General features: G+C 37.9%; 2 protein-coding genes across 2 annotated transcripts in view; both read right to left on the reverse strand.

The window, feature by feature from the left end:
- Nucleotides 1-2,202, reverse strand: part of LOC127168476 (proline-rich protein 5-like) — an 8,703-nt gene extending 6,501 nt beyond the window's left edge. Inside the window, exon 1 of the mRNA XM_051115384.1 lies at nt 1,221-2,202. Within this exon, the coding sequence (XP_050971341.1) occupies nt 1,221-1,233 (13 nt within the window). The 5' untranslated portion in view covers nt 1,234-2,202. The remainder of the gene's footprint in view (nt 1-1,220) is intronic.
- Nucleotides 1,418-17,853, reverse strand: trpm5 (transient receptor potential cation channel, subfamily M, member 5). Its single transcript, XM_051115373.1, has 26 exons — nt 17,769-17,853; nt 15,813-15,880; nt 15,581-15,731; nt 15,319-15,499; nt 15,070-15,236; nt 12,493-12,670; nt 12,330-12,394; nt 12,040-12,225; nt 11,862-11,958; nt 11,611-11,729; nt 11,189-11,518; nt 10,969-11,112; nt 9,987-10,110; nt 7,914-8,059; nt 7,723-7,835; nt 7,537-7,635; nt 7,184-7,445; nt 6,252-6,370; nt 6,039-6,171; nt 5,773-5,947; nt 3,505-3,673; nt 3,190-3,368; nt 2,833-2,965; nt 2,679-2,751; nt 2,490-2,580; nt 1,418-2,348 (listed from the first exon to the last, which is right to left on the reverse strand). Exons 1-26 carry the CDS (start codon nt 17,793-17,795, stop codon nt 2,236-2,238), a joined length of 3,642 nt encoding a protein of 1,213 aa, XP_050971330.1. The 5' UTR covers nt 17,796-17,853; the 3' UTR covers nt 1,418-2,235.
- Between the last annotated feature and the right edge of the window lie 1,631 nt (nt 17,854-19,484).

Below are 19,484 nucleotides of genomic sequence, written 5' to 3' on the forward strand. Positions count from 1 at the left end.
TAAGCATTGGTACCTTGGTATGAGTCTGGTCTGGGTCATGTGCTAATCATATTCCGCCCACAGATGGATATATATATCACAGCTAATATAGATACAGTGCCTTGCAAAAGTATTCATACACCTTCATTTTTTTTCACATTTTGTTACGCTGGTGCCATATGTTAAACTTTAAATTACTTTTTTGCCACATCAATTGACACTCCATACATCATAATGACAAAGCAAAAACAATTCTCACAACTTTGTATATTTTTTAAAAATCCAAAAAACTGAAATAAGTACATTGGATAAGTATTCATACCCTTAACTAAGTACTTAGCTGAAGCACCTTTACAGCCTCAAGTCTTTTTGGGTATGATGCAACAAGATTTGCACATCAACATTTGGCAATTATCTGCCATTCTTCACCTCACCTATTCACCTCTCAAGCTCTGTCATCTTGCAGACATTTTCTGGTTTGTCCAAAAATGTTTGAGTGGGTTCAAGCCCAGACTGTGGCTGGGCCACTCAAGGACATTCACAGAGTGTGTGGCTTGATGCAATCTGTCCCTGAGCTCTACAGGCATTTTTTTTTTTTTTTTTTTTTTTTTTGACTTCAGGGCTTGGTTTTTGCTGTGATATGCATTTTCAGCTGTTAGACCATTTAAGATATGTGTACCTTTCCAAATCACACCCATTCAATTTAATTTGCCACAGGTTAACTTCACTCAAAGTGTAGTAACATCTACAAGCAATATAAATGCTCCGGAGCTAAATTTCCACTGTCCCAGATAAGGGTTACTTGTGTAATGGAATCATTTAAGTTTTTTTATTATTAAAAAAATAGAAAGATGTTAAAATCCTGTTTGCTTTTCCATTATGGCGTATGGAGTGTAGATTGATGTGGAAAAAAAGTAATTTAAAGCAGTTTAACATAATGCAGCCGCATAACAAAATGTGAAAAAAGTGAAGAGGCGTGATTACTTTTGCAAAGCACTGTATGTATATATATATATATATATATATATATGCAATTACAAACAGAAACATGCAGATAGTACACATGAATAAGCTTGAACAGTTTCCTACTTTTTATTCTTTATTCTCATTCATTGTTGCATTAAACAATATAAATATTACAAAAATCAGTAAGAAATTATATATTGATTTTGCAGCACACATAAATAACTATTTGGAACATAAAACTTCTTCCATGAGCACAAAAGAAATGTAATACATACCAAGCCTGTCCATCACAGTGCAGAAATGACTATGACATTAGCAGAGTCCTTTTCAGCTTCATTACATAATCTAGATCAGGTCTTCTGTCTTAGGAAAAAAAACACACTGTGGGTTCGTACAGAGTGAATGTATCCTCATTTAGTTCTGTTAATCTTACTAAAAACAGACTCTGAAAATCCTTGTTTTCCCTCAAGGCTTTGACGTCCCTTGTGCAGACTGGGAAAATTTGCCTAGTCAACTGGTTACTGATTCATTACCTATGGGAACGGTATTGGTCATTCTTGATAATGAATAATCAGTGTTTTCCTGTGTGAAACTCTGAAGTGTACACTGTGAGAGATGACAGGAACATACACTACTGTTCAGGCATTTGGGGTCAGCATTTATTTATCTTTTATAAATTAATATTTTTCCTCAGCAAGGATGCATTGATCAAAATGGACTTCTACATGGTTACAAAATCTATTTTAAATCAGTGCTTTACTTGTAACATATTAAAATAAAAAAACAGCCATTTTAAATTATTTGAAATTCCTATATTTTTTAATTAAATAAATGCAGCCTCTGTGAGCATAAGTGACTTTCAAAAACAATCCTACCGATCACAAACTTTTGAATGGTGGTATAATTGTAAAAGTCTTTTGAAATGAGGAAGTAAAGGACGTTGTAGCATTCGTACATTCTCTCACAATGGTAATTCAGTTGACAATGTTCATTTTACTGACACAGATTGGTCAGCTGGTGATGGAAGGACAAAAAGAAAATATAATATTCTTACTAACTACAAAATTTAAATTACTTGAAGTGCATTAACAAATAAAATGAAAAATATATATTTTTTGTTGTATAGAAAAATTCTATAATTATAATTATAAGTGCTATTTAGATGCAAAAGAGGCACAAAGCATTAAAAAATTGTTTTGCGGCCTGGAGTCTCAATTAAAATAACCTATACTAAACTACAATTATTCTATTTTTAGTTAAATAAAACAAATGCATAAAAATGTGGCCAGATCACTGATCAACATAGGGCAGTTTCTTCTCTGCACCATACGATGAATGTCCCGATGGCTGCTGTCGCTTGGCTTCCTGTGGTTGTGGATTTCTGGAGCTCATGGCAATGGACCCTGCAAAACAGGTAGTGTAGTGTTACCTTGAGAGGACAAAAACTCTGACAATGGAAAGAGAACAAATAAGATAAAGAGATAAGGAAGTCAGAACAAGAGACAGTTCAAAGAAGAGCAACATAATAGTAAAGAAAGGCTCACGTGGGGCTTTAGGCGCGTCTCTGTCACACTTCAGAGTACTTTTGTGGAAACACTCTGCAATCCAAGACAAAACCTCTCCACAGTACCTCACCTACAGATGAAGTTTCACTTTCAGTCAAGTCTGTCAGCATCATGAACTTAAATGACACATCTTAACACATGAAGTCAGCAGCTACTCCTTCACTTCACCTCAGTCTCCACTGTTGCCATGCGCTTTTCTTGATCCTTAAAACCGCCAACCATCCTCAGCAAACTCTGTACCCTATAAAGGGTTAAAATGGTTATACATACACTCATTCAGCACAGATTTGCTCCTGATACAACACATCTGCGTGTAACTCACTTAGAGGAAGTGTATCTGAGTCTTTCTGCACTGCTCTCCCTGTGTTCATGCTCCAGTTTAGCCAGGTAGTTCTCCTTCTGCACCGTCTCCCATGTCATCAGCTTCTGGTCCAATCCAGCTGGTAGTTCCCTCTCTAACCACGGCAAGAAAAGAGGAACAAACATTAACCACAGTTTCTTTAAATATTTTCTTAGCTTTTTTCTGACGTGTTCCAACTTGTCATGTGTTCTTGGTCATTTTTCATTACTTCTCGTGACTTGCCTGAAAAAGAACCTTGAAAATGAAAATGAGTATTCATTACGAGCTATCAAAATAATCTGTACAGGAAGCACACACGCAGTGTGAAGATTTACTTACCCAGCAGATCCTGCTTGGTTTCTGTAGTTTTGACGAGGCTGAGGAGAGCTTGAGAGATGTGGCTGATGATGATGAAGGGTGGAGCTAATGCCGGGCGGCTGTGGTATTCAACAATCAGGTTATAGCGCTGAAACTTCCAGAAGATGTCTGCATTCTCCTGCACCACCTGGAAGGTGTAGCTGTTGAGAGAGAGTTTCATGACATTTAACATCATTACTGAACAGGTGCAAATACTTTTGAAACTGTAGTTTACTTTTCTACTTTCATAAAGAATCTCCATAACAAGAACTCCCAAAGCATTAGCTGGACCCTTACCTGAACATGGCAATAAGAAGGTTGAGCAGCAGCACATTTGTGACCAGCAAATAGATGACGAGCAACAGAATGACCAGCCAGTTGGCGTAGATGTTAGGGCAAGGTGGCAGAGTGCCTGAGATGATCTCCTGAACATCTGTAGTGCAGTTATCATCTGGCATTTTTGCCGCTGTGAAGATACATGGTGAAATGCTGTCAAGAATAAACTGCAATAGCTCCACCTAGAGGTCATGTCTAAAAACTGCTAATTCGTTTGAATGAAAGAACAGATATTGACAGAGAGTATCTGACTAGACACAATAAGCATTAAATGAAACATTGATTAAAGGGTTAGTTCACCCAAAAATGAAAATTCGGTCATTAATTATTCACCCTCATGTTGTTCCAAACCTGTAAGACTTTTGTTCATCTTTGGAACGCAAATTAAGATATTTTGATGAAATCCGAGTTTTCTGACCCTGCATAGACAGCAACGCAAATGACACTTTCAAGGCCCAGAAAGGTAGTAAGAGCATCATTAAAATAGTCCATGTGACATCAGTGGTTCAACCGTAATTTTATGAAGCCACAAGAATACTTTTAGTGCGCAAAGAAAACAAAATAACGACTTTATTCAACAATTTCTTTTCTTTTGTGTCAGTCCTTGACGTGCATTCACGAGTACCACTGCGCATGCATGTGCATTCCTCTGATTGTAAACATCATCGCATCCTGGTTTTATGTCAGAAGCCTGGCTCCCGCGTCAGCAGCACCGCACGCATGTGTGGTACTGTCATGAACGCGTCGAAAAACTTGTTTTTTTGTTTTCTTTGAGCACAAAAAGTATTCTCATAGCTTTATAAAATTAAGGTTGAGCCACTGATGTCACATGGACTATTTTGACAATGTCCTTACTACCTTTCTGGGCCTTGAACATTTTAGTTGTGTTGCTGTCTGTGCAGGGCCAAATATATTAATTTGTGTTCTGAAGATGAACAAAGGTCTTGCGTACAGTTGAGGTCAAAAGTTTACATACTCCTTTCAGAACGTGGAAAATGTTAATTATTTGAACACAATAAGAAGGATCATACAAAATGCATGGTATTTTTTATTTAGTACTGACCTGAATAAGATATTTCACATAACATACATTTACATATAGAGAAAATAGAGAATTTATAAAAATGACCCTGTTCAAAAGTTTACACTTGATTCTTATTACTGTGTTGTTACCTGAATGATCCACAGCTGTGCTTTTTTTGTTTAGTTGTTCATGAGTCTCTTGTTTATCCTGAACAGTTAAACTGCCCGCTGTTCCTCAGAAAAAGTCCTTCAGGTCCCACAAATTCTTTGGTTTTTCAGCATTTTTGTGTTTTTGAACCCTTTCCAACAATGACTGTATGATTCTGAGATCCATCTTTTCACACTGAGGACAACTGAGGAACTCATATGCAACTATTACAGAAGGTTCAAATGCTCACTGATGCTTCAGAAGGAAAAACGATGCATTAAAAGCCAGGGGTGTAAACTTTTGAACAGAATGGAGATAAGTACATTTTTCATATTTTTTTCATTTAGTACTGCCCTTCAGAAGCTACAGAAGACACTCACGTGTTTTCTAGAAGACAAAATAAGTTACATTAACCCTGATCTTCAAATTCAAAAAGTTTAATGGTTCTTAACGCATTTTGTTTCCTTCTAGAGAATCAGTAAGTGTTTGAACCTTCTGTAATAGTTGCATGTGAGTCCCTCAATTGTCCTCAGTGTGAAAATATGGATCTCAAAATCATACAGTCATTGTTGGAAAGGGTTCAGATACACAAAAATGCTGAAAAACGAAAGACTTTGTGGGAACTGAAGGATTTTTCTGAAGAACAGCAGGCAGTTTAACTGTTCAGGACAAACAAGGGACTCATGAACAACTATCACTAAAAAACAACAACAACACAGCTGAGGATCATTCAGGCAACAACACAGTATTAAGAATCAAGTTTATGTAAACTTTTGAATGGGGTAATTTCTATAAATTCAATTATTTTCTTATATGGTGGACTATATGTAAACATGTTATTAAAACATATCTTATTCAGGTCAGTACTAAATAAAAAAAAAAATGCATTTTGTATGATCCCTCATATTTTGTTCAAATAATTAACATTTTGCAAGGTGTATGTAATCTTCTGACCTCAACTCTATATACTAACACTGCTTCAAACAAACAAATCAGTATTAGTACTGCCCATTTTTTTTGCAAACAATGTGCTCAAAAGAGGAATATTGACAGTGTACCATCTATTTCCTCCAGAGGAATCTGTCCAAATATATGAAGGTATGGGCGGTACAGTGCCCTGCGGAAGACCCAATCGATACGCGGGTCATTGGGGTGCAGAAGGGCCTGTGTCGTCACTCCATACGCTATCAGCCACACGCTCAGAAAGAACAAGAAGAAGAATACGTCTTTGATCTGTGAATGAATAAGAGAACACATTAGGTTGGAAACAGACGTTTCTTCTAATTATGGTTTTACTTTAAAAAAAAATGATGTCCAGTTTCACCATTCTCTCCACAATGATGATTTTGGGTCCGAGCTGCTTATGGATGGCAAAAATGTGAATGAGTCTTAAAGTGAAAACCATGAAGTCCAAAGCAAGAACAGTGCGGCCAGCCTCATACGTGCTTGTGGCCATCCTTGAGAAAACAATGGATTCAGATTAAGTGCACTGCTATTTTAATGCAGCACATACAACACCACTATGCGATCATGATACCTGCAGGACAATCCCACCACGAAGAGAGAGATGGCCACCATGTCACATTTGTTCCAGTTATCCTCCACATACAGCTTCATCTTCTTCAAAATACTCATGTCCTCATCCGTAAAGAAACTCTGTGGATCAGAAAATGTTAAAAACGTTCGCATACACAGTAGAAATAATTGTGGACTCGGGAGGTAAACCAACTGATTTCCGCACCAAGTGACATCAAGAATGTCTCAAAAAAGAATTTACTGATTGAAATACTCAGTGCTTATTCCTCCACAAGCCCTGATCAACCAGTTTTGCACCTCTGTCACTAAATCTGTCCTCACCTCATCCAAAACTGTCTGGTATAGCATGTTTAGCGCCACACATGAAGCCACACCTTTGCACATAGGCACACAGCAGAAATATTGCCATCTACCATTCCACCTCTAGGACAACGAGTAAGAGTCCAGGAAATGGGTAGATGAGATCATAAATGAGTTTTTAAACCCTGGTCACCATATTTTAATTGTTTTAGATCTGCCAAAACAAGAACTAAAATATCCCCTGTGATGTCACTCTTATAAACAACTTCCCTAAGCTGGATATGTTTCTTAACCCTTCTCCCATTTTTGTTGACACTGTTTGTTCAGCTGCATGGGCACACTGGCCACTGTACTGCTGAACTGCATTTGTACCTGTTATTTCGGACAAACCCTACACTCCACCCCGCATGTGTGAGATAATGACTAGTATTGTGTTGTGTATTGTATATTGTGTGTATTGTCCTGCACTGTAATGTACTACATTATAAATGGCATGTTGCATTGTACTGTATTGTACCCTTCTCAAAGTTATGTCAGCAGAGAACCATACAAGACTTTCAACAATACACACAAACACAATTTAAAAACAAGCACACAGATTTTAAATAATAGATCACTGACATTCAGTCCTACCTGACGGATTTCCTCCAACACCAGGGTAAAAACCCAGAAGTATAGGATGATCTCAGCTGCTGATGGGCCATGTGGAGGTGGGGGCCGGAAGTCCAGAAGAAGCACGTAACTGAACAGAATGAGGAAGGCAAAGTACATGATGACATTGCCCATGAACACAGTGACTGGAGCGCACCAGAAACGATTCCACTTCTGCAGCACCACATAAATGAAGGTCGCACTACAGCTCTGTGCTGCAGAGTCACCGCCACCTTCAGCAGCACTGAGAAAGAAAAAACGAAAACAGAGATCTTCAAAGGATCTTTCAGCTTTGCTGTACTTTTTATCTATTCCAGTATGAAACAGAGGCTTACACTGGGTCTTCATTTGTGAGTAACAAGGCCTGCTCTGTTTCCATACTGTCCAGCTCGGTGAACGGCTCCCCGTCACCTTTGAACACTTGTTCCTCTGCACTGTGACACACACACACACATATTAATGCACAATGAATCTGTTTTAAATATCACTCATGTCATTAATGAAACAAGGAATATCCCCACTTTAACTTGACAAGGTTGGTCCAAACGAGGGGAGGCATGAAGAACGTGAGTACGAGTCTAGAGATGGCAGTGTCTGTCCTCATGGCTCCCCACCAGACTTTGGTCAGCAGGGCCTGTGCAAGAACATCCAGGTTGATCATGGAGAAATGGTTGGTGGCATGATAATGAAAGAATTAGACATAAGCTGTTACCTGGACACCATCATGAGCAAAAAAGCATTTGGCATCTGCCAAAGTGGCAAGATTTAGGACAGTTGCTTTGCTCCAGCAGCATGTTTTCCTCACCAGGAGCGAATAGGCTCTGTCTTCACTGTTTGAGTAACACTCACTGAACAGATCTGTTAGAACAGTGAAGGTATCAGGACTGATAGTTCTGGTAGTTACACTTAGTATAGGCTTGTCAAACAGCATAATAAAATAGTTCACCCAGAAATTAACATGTTGTGTCATTTACTCAACTTACAGGAGAAGTCCACTTCCAAAACAAAGATTCACATATAATGTACTCATCCCCTTGTCATCCAAGATGTTCATGTGTTTTTTCTTCAGCTGTAAAGAAATTGTTTTTTGAGAAAAATATTTCTGCATTTTTTTTTTCTCCATATAATGGACTGATATGGTGCCCCGATTTTGAACTTCCAAAATGCAGTTTAAATGCGGCTTCCAATTATCCCAAATGCGGTTGTAAACGATCCCAGCCGAGGAAGAAGGGTCTTATCTAGCGAAACGATCAGTTATTTTCATTTAAAAAATACAATTTAAATACTTTTTAATCTCAAACGCTCGTATTGCCTTTCTCTCCCTGAACTCTGTGTATTCTGGTTCAAGACAGTTAGGGTACGTCGAAAAACTCCAATCGTATTTTCTCCCTCAACTTGAAAAATCATTTCAAAATCATCCTACATAAGTACCGACCTAGTCATTGCAAAGTGAACATGCAAAGAAGATCAAACACCCTTAACAAAAAAGGTAAAACAGCGATACAGGACGATTTCGAAGTTGAGGGAGAACATGAGATGGGAGTTTTTCGACATAACCTAACTGCCTGGACTGCTTTTTTTCCGGTTCATGACGGAGTAAGACAAGACGAGCGTTTGGCATTAAAAAGTATATAAATTATAGTATTTTTATTAAAATAATCGTTACGCTAGATAAGACCCCTCTTTCTCGGCTGGGATCTTTTGAAGCCGCATTTAAACTGCATTTTGGAAGTTCAAAATCCACCATATCAGTCCGTTATATGGAGAAAAATGTTGAAATGTTTTCCTCAAAAAAATTAATTTCTTTACGACTGAAGAAAGAAAGACATGAACATCTTGGATAACATGTGAATAATATATGTGAATCTTTGTTTTGGAAGTGGACTTTTCCTTTAACGTTGTTCTTAATTCCTGTATGACTTACTTTCTTCTGTGAAACACAGTATGTCACATTTTGAGAAATTTCTCAGTGCTTTTTTTTTTGTCCATAGAAAACTCAATGGTCACCCAAACTGTTCGCTAACCAACAGTCTTCAAAATATCTTCTTTTATGTTCCGCTGAAATAATAAAGTCATACAGGTTTAGAACAACATGAGGGTGAGTAAATGATGAAAGGACTTTCATTTGGGGAGAATTATGCCTTGAATTCCTGATTCTGTTCCTTAAACAAAACTATTGTATGATTTCCACACGGACACACACGGACACGCTGTTTTCATTCAAATCAAAGCGTAAAGAAAGTAGAAGACGTATCCGTGTTGTGCGGCTGACACAGAACAGAGTACACAGTTTGCGTCCAGTGGAAATTCTCCAAAATGGCGTTACGGTGACGCAGATGAGACGAATTGTTGAATAAAGTCATTATTTTTTTATTTTCTTTGCGTACAAAAAGTATTCTCGTCGCTTCACAAAATTCAGATTGAACCACTGATGACAGATGGACTATTTTGACGATGTCTTTCATACTTTTCTGGGTCTTGACAGTGGTATTTACTTGGCAGTCAATGGGACAGTCACAAACCTCCTGGTTTTCATCCAAAATATCTTAAATTTATTCTGAAGACGAACGAAGCTTTTACGGGTTTGGAATGACAAGGGGGTAAGTGATTAATGACAAAATTTTCATTCTGGGGTAACCCTTTAATGGTTCGTTAAAATTAGCTAGTCCCCTCTCAAGTGGTTTGACAAAAAAAACATACTCAACAAAGATTAAATTTGTGAATTATTGGGTGCTTCACTCTGCTGAGCAACGAGTCTGTTGCATGGTGGTGGTGTGATTCTCACCCATAGCAAACTGCTCATATTTGGCATTCTTCATACTGCGAGCAGTCTCTGCTTCAGTAGCCAGATGGGCCATCTCCTTCATGATCTTACAGCCCACCAGAGCAGCTGCCACAGCCTCCGGGCCCTAAAACGCACAAACAGTTATCAAAGATGAAGGTTCAATAATGCATTGAGTGAGTTAGGATAACCATACATCCTCTCTTTCCCTGAAATGTCCTGGCCGGGATTTCTAAATTTCCTAATATGTTTTCCTATTGATGTGTAAGTCATCATACTTTATATGTTGACATATCTGCTTTGGTTTGACCATTCTCTGTAAAACGTAGAACAAAGTTCTCATACTCCACCATTGGTTGATTATGTACAATGCCTGCACACTATAGGTCAAACTACTCTTCAGTCATTACCTTTTTTATACATTACAAGTATAAAAGCAATGGAGTGATGACAAAACCCAGAAAACCAGTTTACCATTATCATGGGTTTTTAAAACAAGTTTTTTTTAATTTTTGAGCAAAATAAGGTCTGAGGTAAACATAACTTAACGATACTTGGAGGTTTTGCAGCAGTACTCTATTGGAAAACAAAGCCCAAACCAGGACATTTTAAGCAATTTAGATATCCTGGTCAGGACATGCACAGGGAAAATGAGGACATCAAATGAGTACTTTGCATATAGTAGAAATAAACAAGAACTGCAAACTGCAAAAATGCAAAAACATGAGCAGGAAATTCATACAGTGTTGATTCTCAGCTTCTCAGCACTTTTGTTCATGCAAATTGCTCTTTGTTCACCCACCATTATAAAGTTTGATCTGTGGACCCTATACTGAGGTCATTTGTGATACTCAACTGCAAACGACTGGTAATCAAAGGTACTAGCTTCTGATAAGGTCTACAGAACAAATTGTGAACATGCAAATGGACTTAGTTTATGAAAATGAGCTCATCACTCATCGCTCATATTGATTTATTGACTCACCATTGCCCAGAAGTAGTTCGCCAATTCCTGCCTATTTTGCAGGATAGCCCAAAGGAAGAGGTCTCTCCAAGGGTGATCACAACGACGGTCCATGTCTGGGAGGTTTTTCTGGCTGTGAAAAAGCCGACCTTTCCCCATCCTCTCCTGAAGAAGATACACATAATATAGCAGGACTATAACATGGAGGGTGGATCTAAATGCATGTTAAAGGCCCACTCACCGCTGGAAGTTTTTGATAAAAACCCCTACAGGTGTCATCAAGAAAGTCTTTGAGGACTTTGGAGACCTCATGGAAGCTAAAACGAGACCTGCGGTCACCAGGTTCAGTGTGAGGGTGTCCTGACATCCGTTTGCTAGCCATATGAACCTGATGCTTTTTCAGGAGCAGGGTGTGAAGGAGGTTTTTTTCAGACACAGAGCAGTAGAGTTCCTGAAGGCGGCCGTAAGTTAGGAATTCATTTATGTTCACGCCGTTATCCACAAACAAACGCACAAAGTCAGGTTTGTCATTTATCAATGCCTCCATCATCACCTCCTCCAGGTCCTGAGCCTAAATCAGCATGAAGAAGTAACATGTATGAGAATCCAAAAAAACAAAACAAGTACTGATCATTACACTTTTTGAAAAAGTTTAATTCTCACACTCCACTGCACATCTCCACTGAAGATCTCACTTTTAGCAATGTCCACCCTATTCCAGGCCACAGCCAGTTTCAGCTCATCCAGGAAGTCCTGCGCTTCCTGACTTTGACTCTTACACGCTGAACCCAGACAAGAACATTTATAATCTCACTGACATACAGAAATATATCACTCCTAATAGCATTGAGAATAGAGAAATATACAATTCCTCCATATGTAAGCTGGATTAGTATAAAATCATGATTACGCACCCTTAACCAGCGCTTTGAGAATTACTGTGTCCAGTTCTGAGTCTTGCTCTGGGTCATGAACTGTCAGCAGGTGACCGTGATCCAATATTCTCTGGATCTAATGGACAAATCTGAGTCTTTAAACAAAAGCAAAAGAATTCATCCTTACATAAAAACACAAACGAAAACTGCTCATTACCAGTTTGACCCAGGAAGCGATTTCAGTGCTATGTAGGTCACTGGTGAAGGTGTTTATCAGCAGGTCTTGGACCATATCAGCATCCCAGCATCCTCTGTCCATCAGGGTCACTAAAATATCTGCGACTCCTCCTGAGCCTGCTAAAATCAGCCAGGGTATTGAATTCTGAATATTCTTGTACATTTTCTGTAAGAAGGGATTGAAAGTGGATATTACCATCATGCTACAACAAAACACTTTAAAGATAGGTCTACATTAGAATATTTAAAAAATAATATGTTAAGAGTAACCTGTAATATCCTTGGCTCTCCATGAACCAGAAGACATAAAACAGGGATTTCTATACTGCCTGTGCCTGTTAGAACAATGAATTAATTTGAAAATATCTCCACAAGAAAATAAAACTTTGCTAAATTTACAGAGACATTTGTGGAAAAATGCATCTCAACTTACCCCCATATCCTGTGCGCTGTAGAGAGATGTGTTTGAGCATTTTAACTCTCATCTCACCAGTGGCTCCAGGTCTCTGGGGGTCCTCGTCCACCAGAATGAAATGAGAATGATTGCAGTCCAAGGAGTACACTGCACCGTGGGGAAGATCCTCAGATGGGTATGTCGCTGGATGATCAGGCTAAACAAAAATAACAAATAACAAAAAATAAATTATGTTTATTTAGAAAAACTAAAGATAATTTACTCCCCCATGTCATCCAAGATGTTCATGTCTTTCTTTTTTTCGGTCATATTTTTCAATGCAGTTTCAGTGCAGCTCTAAAAGGCTGTAAACAATCCCAGCTGAGGAAGAAGAGTCTTATCTAGTGAAACGATCTGTCATTTTCTAAAAAAATTACAATTTATATATATTCTACCCTCAAATGCTGGTCTTGTCTAGCTCTGCATGAACTCGGAACTGTGTGTTCCGTTTCAAGACAGTCAGGGTATGTCGAAAAACTCCCATCTCATTTTTGTCTCTAACTTCAAAATCATCCTACATCGCTGTTTTACCTTTTTTTTGTAAAGGTTGTTTGATCTTCTTTGCACCTTCACTTTGTAAACACCGGGTCGGTACTTCTGCAGCAATGCAGTTTTTCGAATGTATTGAACTGGAATACACAGAGTTCACACAGAGCTAGACAAGATGAGCATTTGAGAGTAAAAAAGTACATAATTTCCCTGGTGAAAAAAACAGCATATGCTGGTAGGCATGTTTTGATGCTGGGATGCTGGTTAGGTATGTTTTGATGCTGGTTTAAGCTGGTCCTTTGCTGGTTTATACTGGTCCTTTGCTGGTTTTTGCTGGTCCTTTGCTGGTTTATGCTGGTCATATTGCTTGACAAGGACCAGCAAAGGACCAGCATAAACCAGCTAAGGACCAGCACAAACCAGCAAAGGACCAGCTTAAACCAGCACCAAAACATACCTACCCAGCATCCCAGCATCAAAACATGCCTACCACCATATGCTATGCTCCGCAAACCCTGGTGTTGTTTTTTTTCACCAGGGTTGTCGATTTTTTTTTTTTTTTTTTTTTTTAAAATAACCAATCATTTTGCTATTTAAGACCCTTCTTCCTCGGCTAGGAACATTTACAGCCTTTTAAAGCTGCACTGAAACTGCATTTTGAAAGTTCAAACTCACGGGCACCACTGAAGTCCATTATATGGAGAGAAATCCTGAAATGTTTTCCTCAAAAAACATAATTTCTTTACGACTGAAGAAAGAAAGACACAAACATCTTTGATGACGAGGGGGTGAGCAAATTATCTGTACATTTTTGCTCTGGAAGTGAACTTCTCTTTTAAAATAGTTTGCAATAGTGCAAGTATAAGCACAGTAAAAGAAGCTATAAAAGAGTAGATGAGTTTTCCTGTTTTCCTGCTAAGATGACGTCTAATGTCCCTTTCAGCTTCTGTAGTCCCATTTAGACACTTAACCCATCCTTTTCAAGACTTGTAAAAGCTTTAAAAACCATACGTGAGGTTTTACTATTTTATGTCGCAGAATAAATCATTAAATTTTCTTGAGCCTGTGTTAACCACAAAACGATGGAAACTACGTGCAAAAATGCTAACTTGTTTATGGGTTTTAGGACTCATTTCTACTGCACTCTATTGTGTCAAGGAAAGTCCACATGCTTTTTCTGTGCAACTGAATCATATATTTCTAATATAAATCATATGATAATTACACTGCCATTCAAAAGTCTGGGATCAGATATGTTTTTATTGTTTTAAAGAAGTCTTTTCTGCTCATCAGTGTTGTGTTTATTTGATTAAAAATACAGAAAAAAATAGTAATATTGTGAAATGTTATGGCAATTTAAAATAGCTGTTTATTTTCTATTTATTACTCCAGTCTTCAGTGCCGCATGATCCTTCAGAAATCATTCTAATACGCTAATTTATTATCAGTGTTGGAAACAGTTGTGCTGCTTAATATTTTTTGGAACCTGTGATACATTTTTCAGGATTCTTTGATAACAAAAAGAAAAAAAAAAGACATTTTTTGCAACAACACACATTACAGTTCAAAGTTTGGGGTCAGTAAAGTTTTTCTTTCTTTCTTTGTTTGAAAAAAAGTAACATTTTTATTCAGCAAGGATGTGTTAAACTCACAGAAAAGATTCCTATTTTGAATAAATGCTGTTCTTTTTTAACTTTTTATTCATCCAGGGCTTCTGAAAAAGTATCATGGGTTCCAAAAACATACTTAGCAGCACAACTGTTTCCAACATTATTAAGAAATCAGCATATTAGAATGATTTCTGAAGGATCATCTGACACTGAAGACTGAAGTGATGGCTGATGAAAATTCAGCTTCGCATCACAGAAATAAATAGGATTTTAAAGTATATTAAAATTGAAAACTGTTATTTTCCTAATATTACTCTTTTCTATATTTTTGATCAAATAAATGGAACTTTGGTGAGCAAAACATTAAGAATCGTACTGATCCCAAACCTCTGAATGGCAGTACCACAATGTATCATTTGAGAAGACCTTTCTATTCATGTGAGCAGGTCGTCCTCACCCTTGCAGACAGCAGCAGATCTCTGTTCTGAATCATGTTCCAGGGAGCAATTCCAATAGCCACCACTCGCACCTTAGAGGAAGTGCTCGCTAGAGAGTGGTCCCTTACGGCCTGACCCAGGTTCTTGGTGATGCCAAAACGCAAACCACTGGTGAGGATCCACGCCCCTGTATAGGTCAAAGGTCAAAAATCTATAACAATCAAAGGGAGATTGTAATTTTTGTTGGTAATGAGCAGTAAAATATCCACCTGTGCTCTGTGCTGCCTTCACAAGGCCTTTCCTTAGCGTGTCCCTCAGCCAGGGCTTCATCTGAGCCACTTCATCACCTCCCATTAGTGCCACCACCAAATGAGGAGGAGCCAGGCCCCACTGCTTAGTCAACATCTGATAGATCACAGCTGGATCTGTGGAGCTGGTTACCCTGACAAACTGGACTGACAAATAAAGTTGGTGAATAATGTGCACAAAATTGAACTCATTAGCATTTGAAAGATATCTGTTGTTGTATACCTTGCCCCTGGTCCGACTGACGCCAACAAAATCAATATCTCCCAAACGCCCGGGCGCCCATTGGGGTTTATCAAATCTCTCATTACTCTTCTCACCCATGTGAACAACAGACTCGGCAAGTGGGGTGTAACACCGACATCCTGTTAAATATCTGCAAGCAGTGATACAAAAGGACAAGTTTTTAGAACTGTTTTAAGTATTTAGTGGCAATAAGCGGTGAAACTAGTCTCACCCATGTTCTTGGGACTCGTTCAACAGTTCTCCACATTGCAGACACTTCCTGCCCTGCCGTAACACCCCCTACAGACAGAAATAAAAAGCATTTGCATCACAGTCCAGTCAGGTGCAACCACAGGAGCTGCTGGTTTGTTCGGCACTTCAGGTAGTTGAAAATGTTTATGTAAAGCAGAAGCAATTTTCATTTCTTTACACGCATGCAAACATGCCCCTCCTTCTGGTAAAGGCTGAGCCACACACGAACTGAGAAATTGATTTTTTACCAACCTGAGGTGAAGTTAGAGTCAGAAGCAAAGAAATAGCAAGTGAGAAAGGAAAGAACAAATTAAGAACAAAAAAGAAAACACTCTACTAGACTGACTGCAGCTGCAAGGCGTTTGAATATGGAAATACGCATACACCTAATAAATCATCCATGTAAACTCACATATGTCATTATAAACACTGACAGCAGCCAAAATTGATCATCCACATGCAATTGACAACTATAGCTTATTTGCATCCTGGTCAACACATGATTAGGAAGTCAGTTCCCTCATGTGGTTGAAGAGGCACGGACAGAAACAGCCATAGTAAAAGCAGTCAGAAACAGAAGCGTGATGCTACAAAAACATCTCAGGCAGTTGACAGCATGTGATTGATGTAATCGGGTCTGAATGAGCTGATTAATCTCTTTTCAATCAGTTATCTTTCACCTTGCCTGCTTCGTGCCAGCCTGTTTAATCCTTTTAAACATGCAGTTTCTTAATGGTTGCTATTGATTTCATTGTTGTCAAGCTGGAGACATGGTATGGTTTTGATCAGTTAACAAGCAATTACTCCCTGTATTCACTGGGAGCTGTAAAGCTGTAGTTTTATCTATAAATGAAATGATTATGTAAAATGAGGCTAAAGAATAATTGATTCTTGAAGGGAGGATGTGATTATTGAAAAGTACCGACGACATTTATGCAAACGTGACTAATGTGTGTGGGTGTGTGGAGAGGTGCAGGAGCTGCCCATGATTTGACTAGGGGATGGGATGGGGTGTATGAGAGAGGAAAATGCCATAGACACTGCAGCACACAAACACGATCATTTGCATGAAAGGTCACACGTAAACATGACATTAGATCCATGAGGAAACAGACTTCAGCAATGACACTTTATCAATGAATTGTTTTACTATTACTATTTAATGTTTTTATTACATTACTTTATCTCTTTATAGATTTTGCTTTTTGAAAAAGAAGAAAATATATTTTCTTCAATTTCCAAATGTGTACTTACACAAAAACCATTTCTTTTAAAAACTAAATAAAACTAGAGGTTTGTCGTGAAACCAGTCCCAGCAAGCAATAGTCGTCATTTCAACGTCTGGTTTAACTATAGACCTGATATAGTCCGGCTATTTGTAACCCACTTCTAGACCAAATAATCTTGAATTTAGTTACATGTCATTTTTTGGCAAAATACTTGTGAGATATATGATATTTCATCATGTAAGCAAAGTCAACAGCGTTTACAAGGTGTTTGGTTTTATTTCTATATATATATATATATATATATATATATATATAGAAATAAAACCATATATATATTTATAGTCTATTCTAGGGCTATGTTTAGACGTCTATTAAATTTTCACTGACAGCCCAATGCCAACCTTATTTTAGCCTAGACGTCTAGTGTTTCAACGGCTAATATACGTTTTTTAGACCGTATTAAATTGCTTGCTGGGGTACCTTGAAATTTCAGAAACATTTAAGACTGCAGAGGCATGTAAGTAACTATTTGAAATGCTAAACTTCACACACATATATATAACATAGCAGGCTATTATTCACAGAATGCAAAATGAAAATATTTTCTATATTATGTGGCTGCATCTTTACATATTTTACTATGAGTGTCTTTTTCAGAAACAACTCCACAGAAATTATCTGAAATCTGATGGGTTTTTTTCACTTACCAGAGGAGTATCCTGATGCCCCAGCATATCTGGATGATAGCTTTGCTCTTGGATCCTCTAGGCCACTACAAGCTTGGGCAGCACTAGAGTGTCACCAGGAAGTGAATCGGAGGGTTTATGATGACAAAACCACTCCCTAACCAACCACTGTGCCCTATGCTCAACCACTTACCTGCCTTTCTCCTGATCTCCACCATAATCATTCCTTAGTGTAAAACTGCAACCGGAAAATGGCTTTAAAATAGGCAGTTAATTTAATTTACATGTTTACTATTATTTTTTCCCTATAATTGGCTTTGGACATTCGCTTGAAACTTTAAATCTTGCTAATTTGTTCAAATATAACACATGAAAGCTTCTTGCATTTGAAAATAAATAGAATTGAAAACACTGCTGTAGCTAGAATTAAGGCAAGACACCACGGGTGAATATAATTTAAAAAAAAAAAATGTAACTAATATACATAACATCTTACTTCCCTAGCTGTTTATTCACAGTAAAGACAATTGTTTTGTATCACAAGTGTTCCGAAATGTTTTGTTTAAATATGCAAATGAAGCATTATGCATAAAAGTCCAGAACATATATATATATATATATATATATACATATATATATATATATATATATATATATATATATATATATATATACGAGTTGGATAAAAATCAGGTTCAAAATTCTTTCTTTTTGTTGACATTAGAGTTTCCAAAAGAAAATCTCTTTTTTATAATGCCATTCAAAATGTATTTAAAAATCTACAGATGCAAATAGATACAATGTAATAAACAAACACTTAAATGTCTACTGATGTACAGTTTTTTTTTTTGTTTTTTTGTTTTTTTTCCACAAGTCTGGGGAAAAAAATACATGTTATGGAAGCAAAATACTTCCAGACAGATGTGTTAAGGCAAGTTGGAGCTAAACTCTGCAGGACATCTGCCCTCCAGGACCGAGTTTGGGCAACCCTTGTGTAGAAATACAGAGAAAAAAGTTCTGTCTGTGGAGTCTTGTCTTGCATAGGCTACGAAAGTTAATTTTGTCATCCCCTGGAGGACGAGCGTTATCTGACGTTAGTCTGCAGTTATGCGAGTCAGCCACTATGTGTCAGCAACTCCTAGGAAAATACTGCGACGTCGAGGTCGTCCTTAAAATGTGTGCTGCTCTACCATAGGCTCTGTCCACAACCTTAAAATTGCTGCCTCATGAGGCAGTATGTGGTAGTAAGAAGTCATCGAGATGCCTTGGAAACTGGTCTGAATATCAGTTTCCTTCAGCGACTGGCTATCGCCATCTTGCTGACTAACTAAGCGACAGGCCATATCAAGTATGTAAAAACTCAATTTCATACATTCAGGATGAACTAATTAAAAAAATGTAAATAAAAAAAAATATCTGTTAAGTCATATATGTAAGTTAAAATATTAGGTGTGAAATATATAAATGTATAGCTAATATACAGTGCTTGTGGTGAGTTGCTAGCCGGCAGACAAGCGCTCACCCAGAACGAACTAATTTAGGCTGATGTGCAGCGATATTATGTTGTCAGTATCTAAGAAATTTAACACGTAATGTGGATGATATAAAATTTATTTAACACTTAATTGTTTTATCTGCGTGGGCAGCTGTAGCTCGTGCTATTCGTTTAGAGTGAAGCCTTGCGCGGAAGCAAATCTGGTTCGCTCAGGATCCCTCATTCAAGTGACGATTTTGCAC

The sequence above is a fragment of the Labeo rohita genome, chromosome 7 (assembly GCF_022985175.1).
Source record: "Labeo rohita strain BAU-BD-2019 chromosome 7, IGBB_LRoh.1.0, whole genome shotgun sequence".
Taxonomy (NCBI): Eukaryota; Metazoa; Chordata; class Actinopteri; order Cypriniformes; family Cyprinidae; genus Labeo; species Labeo rohita.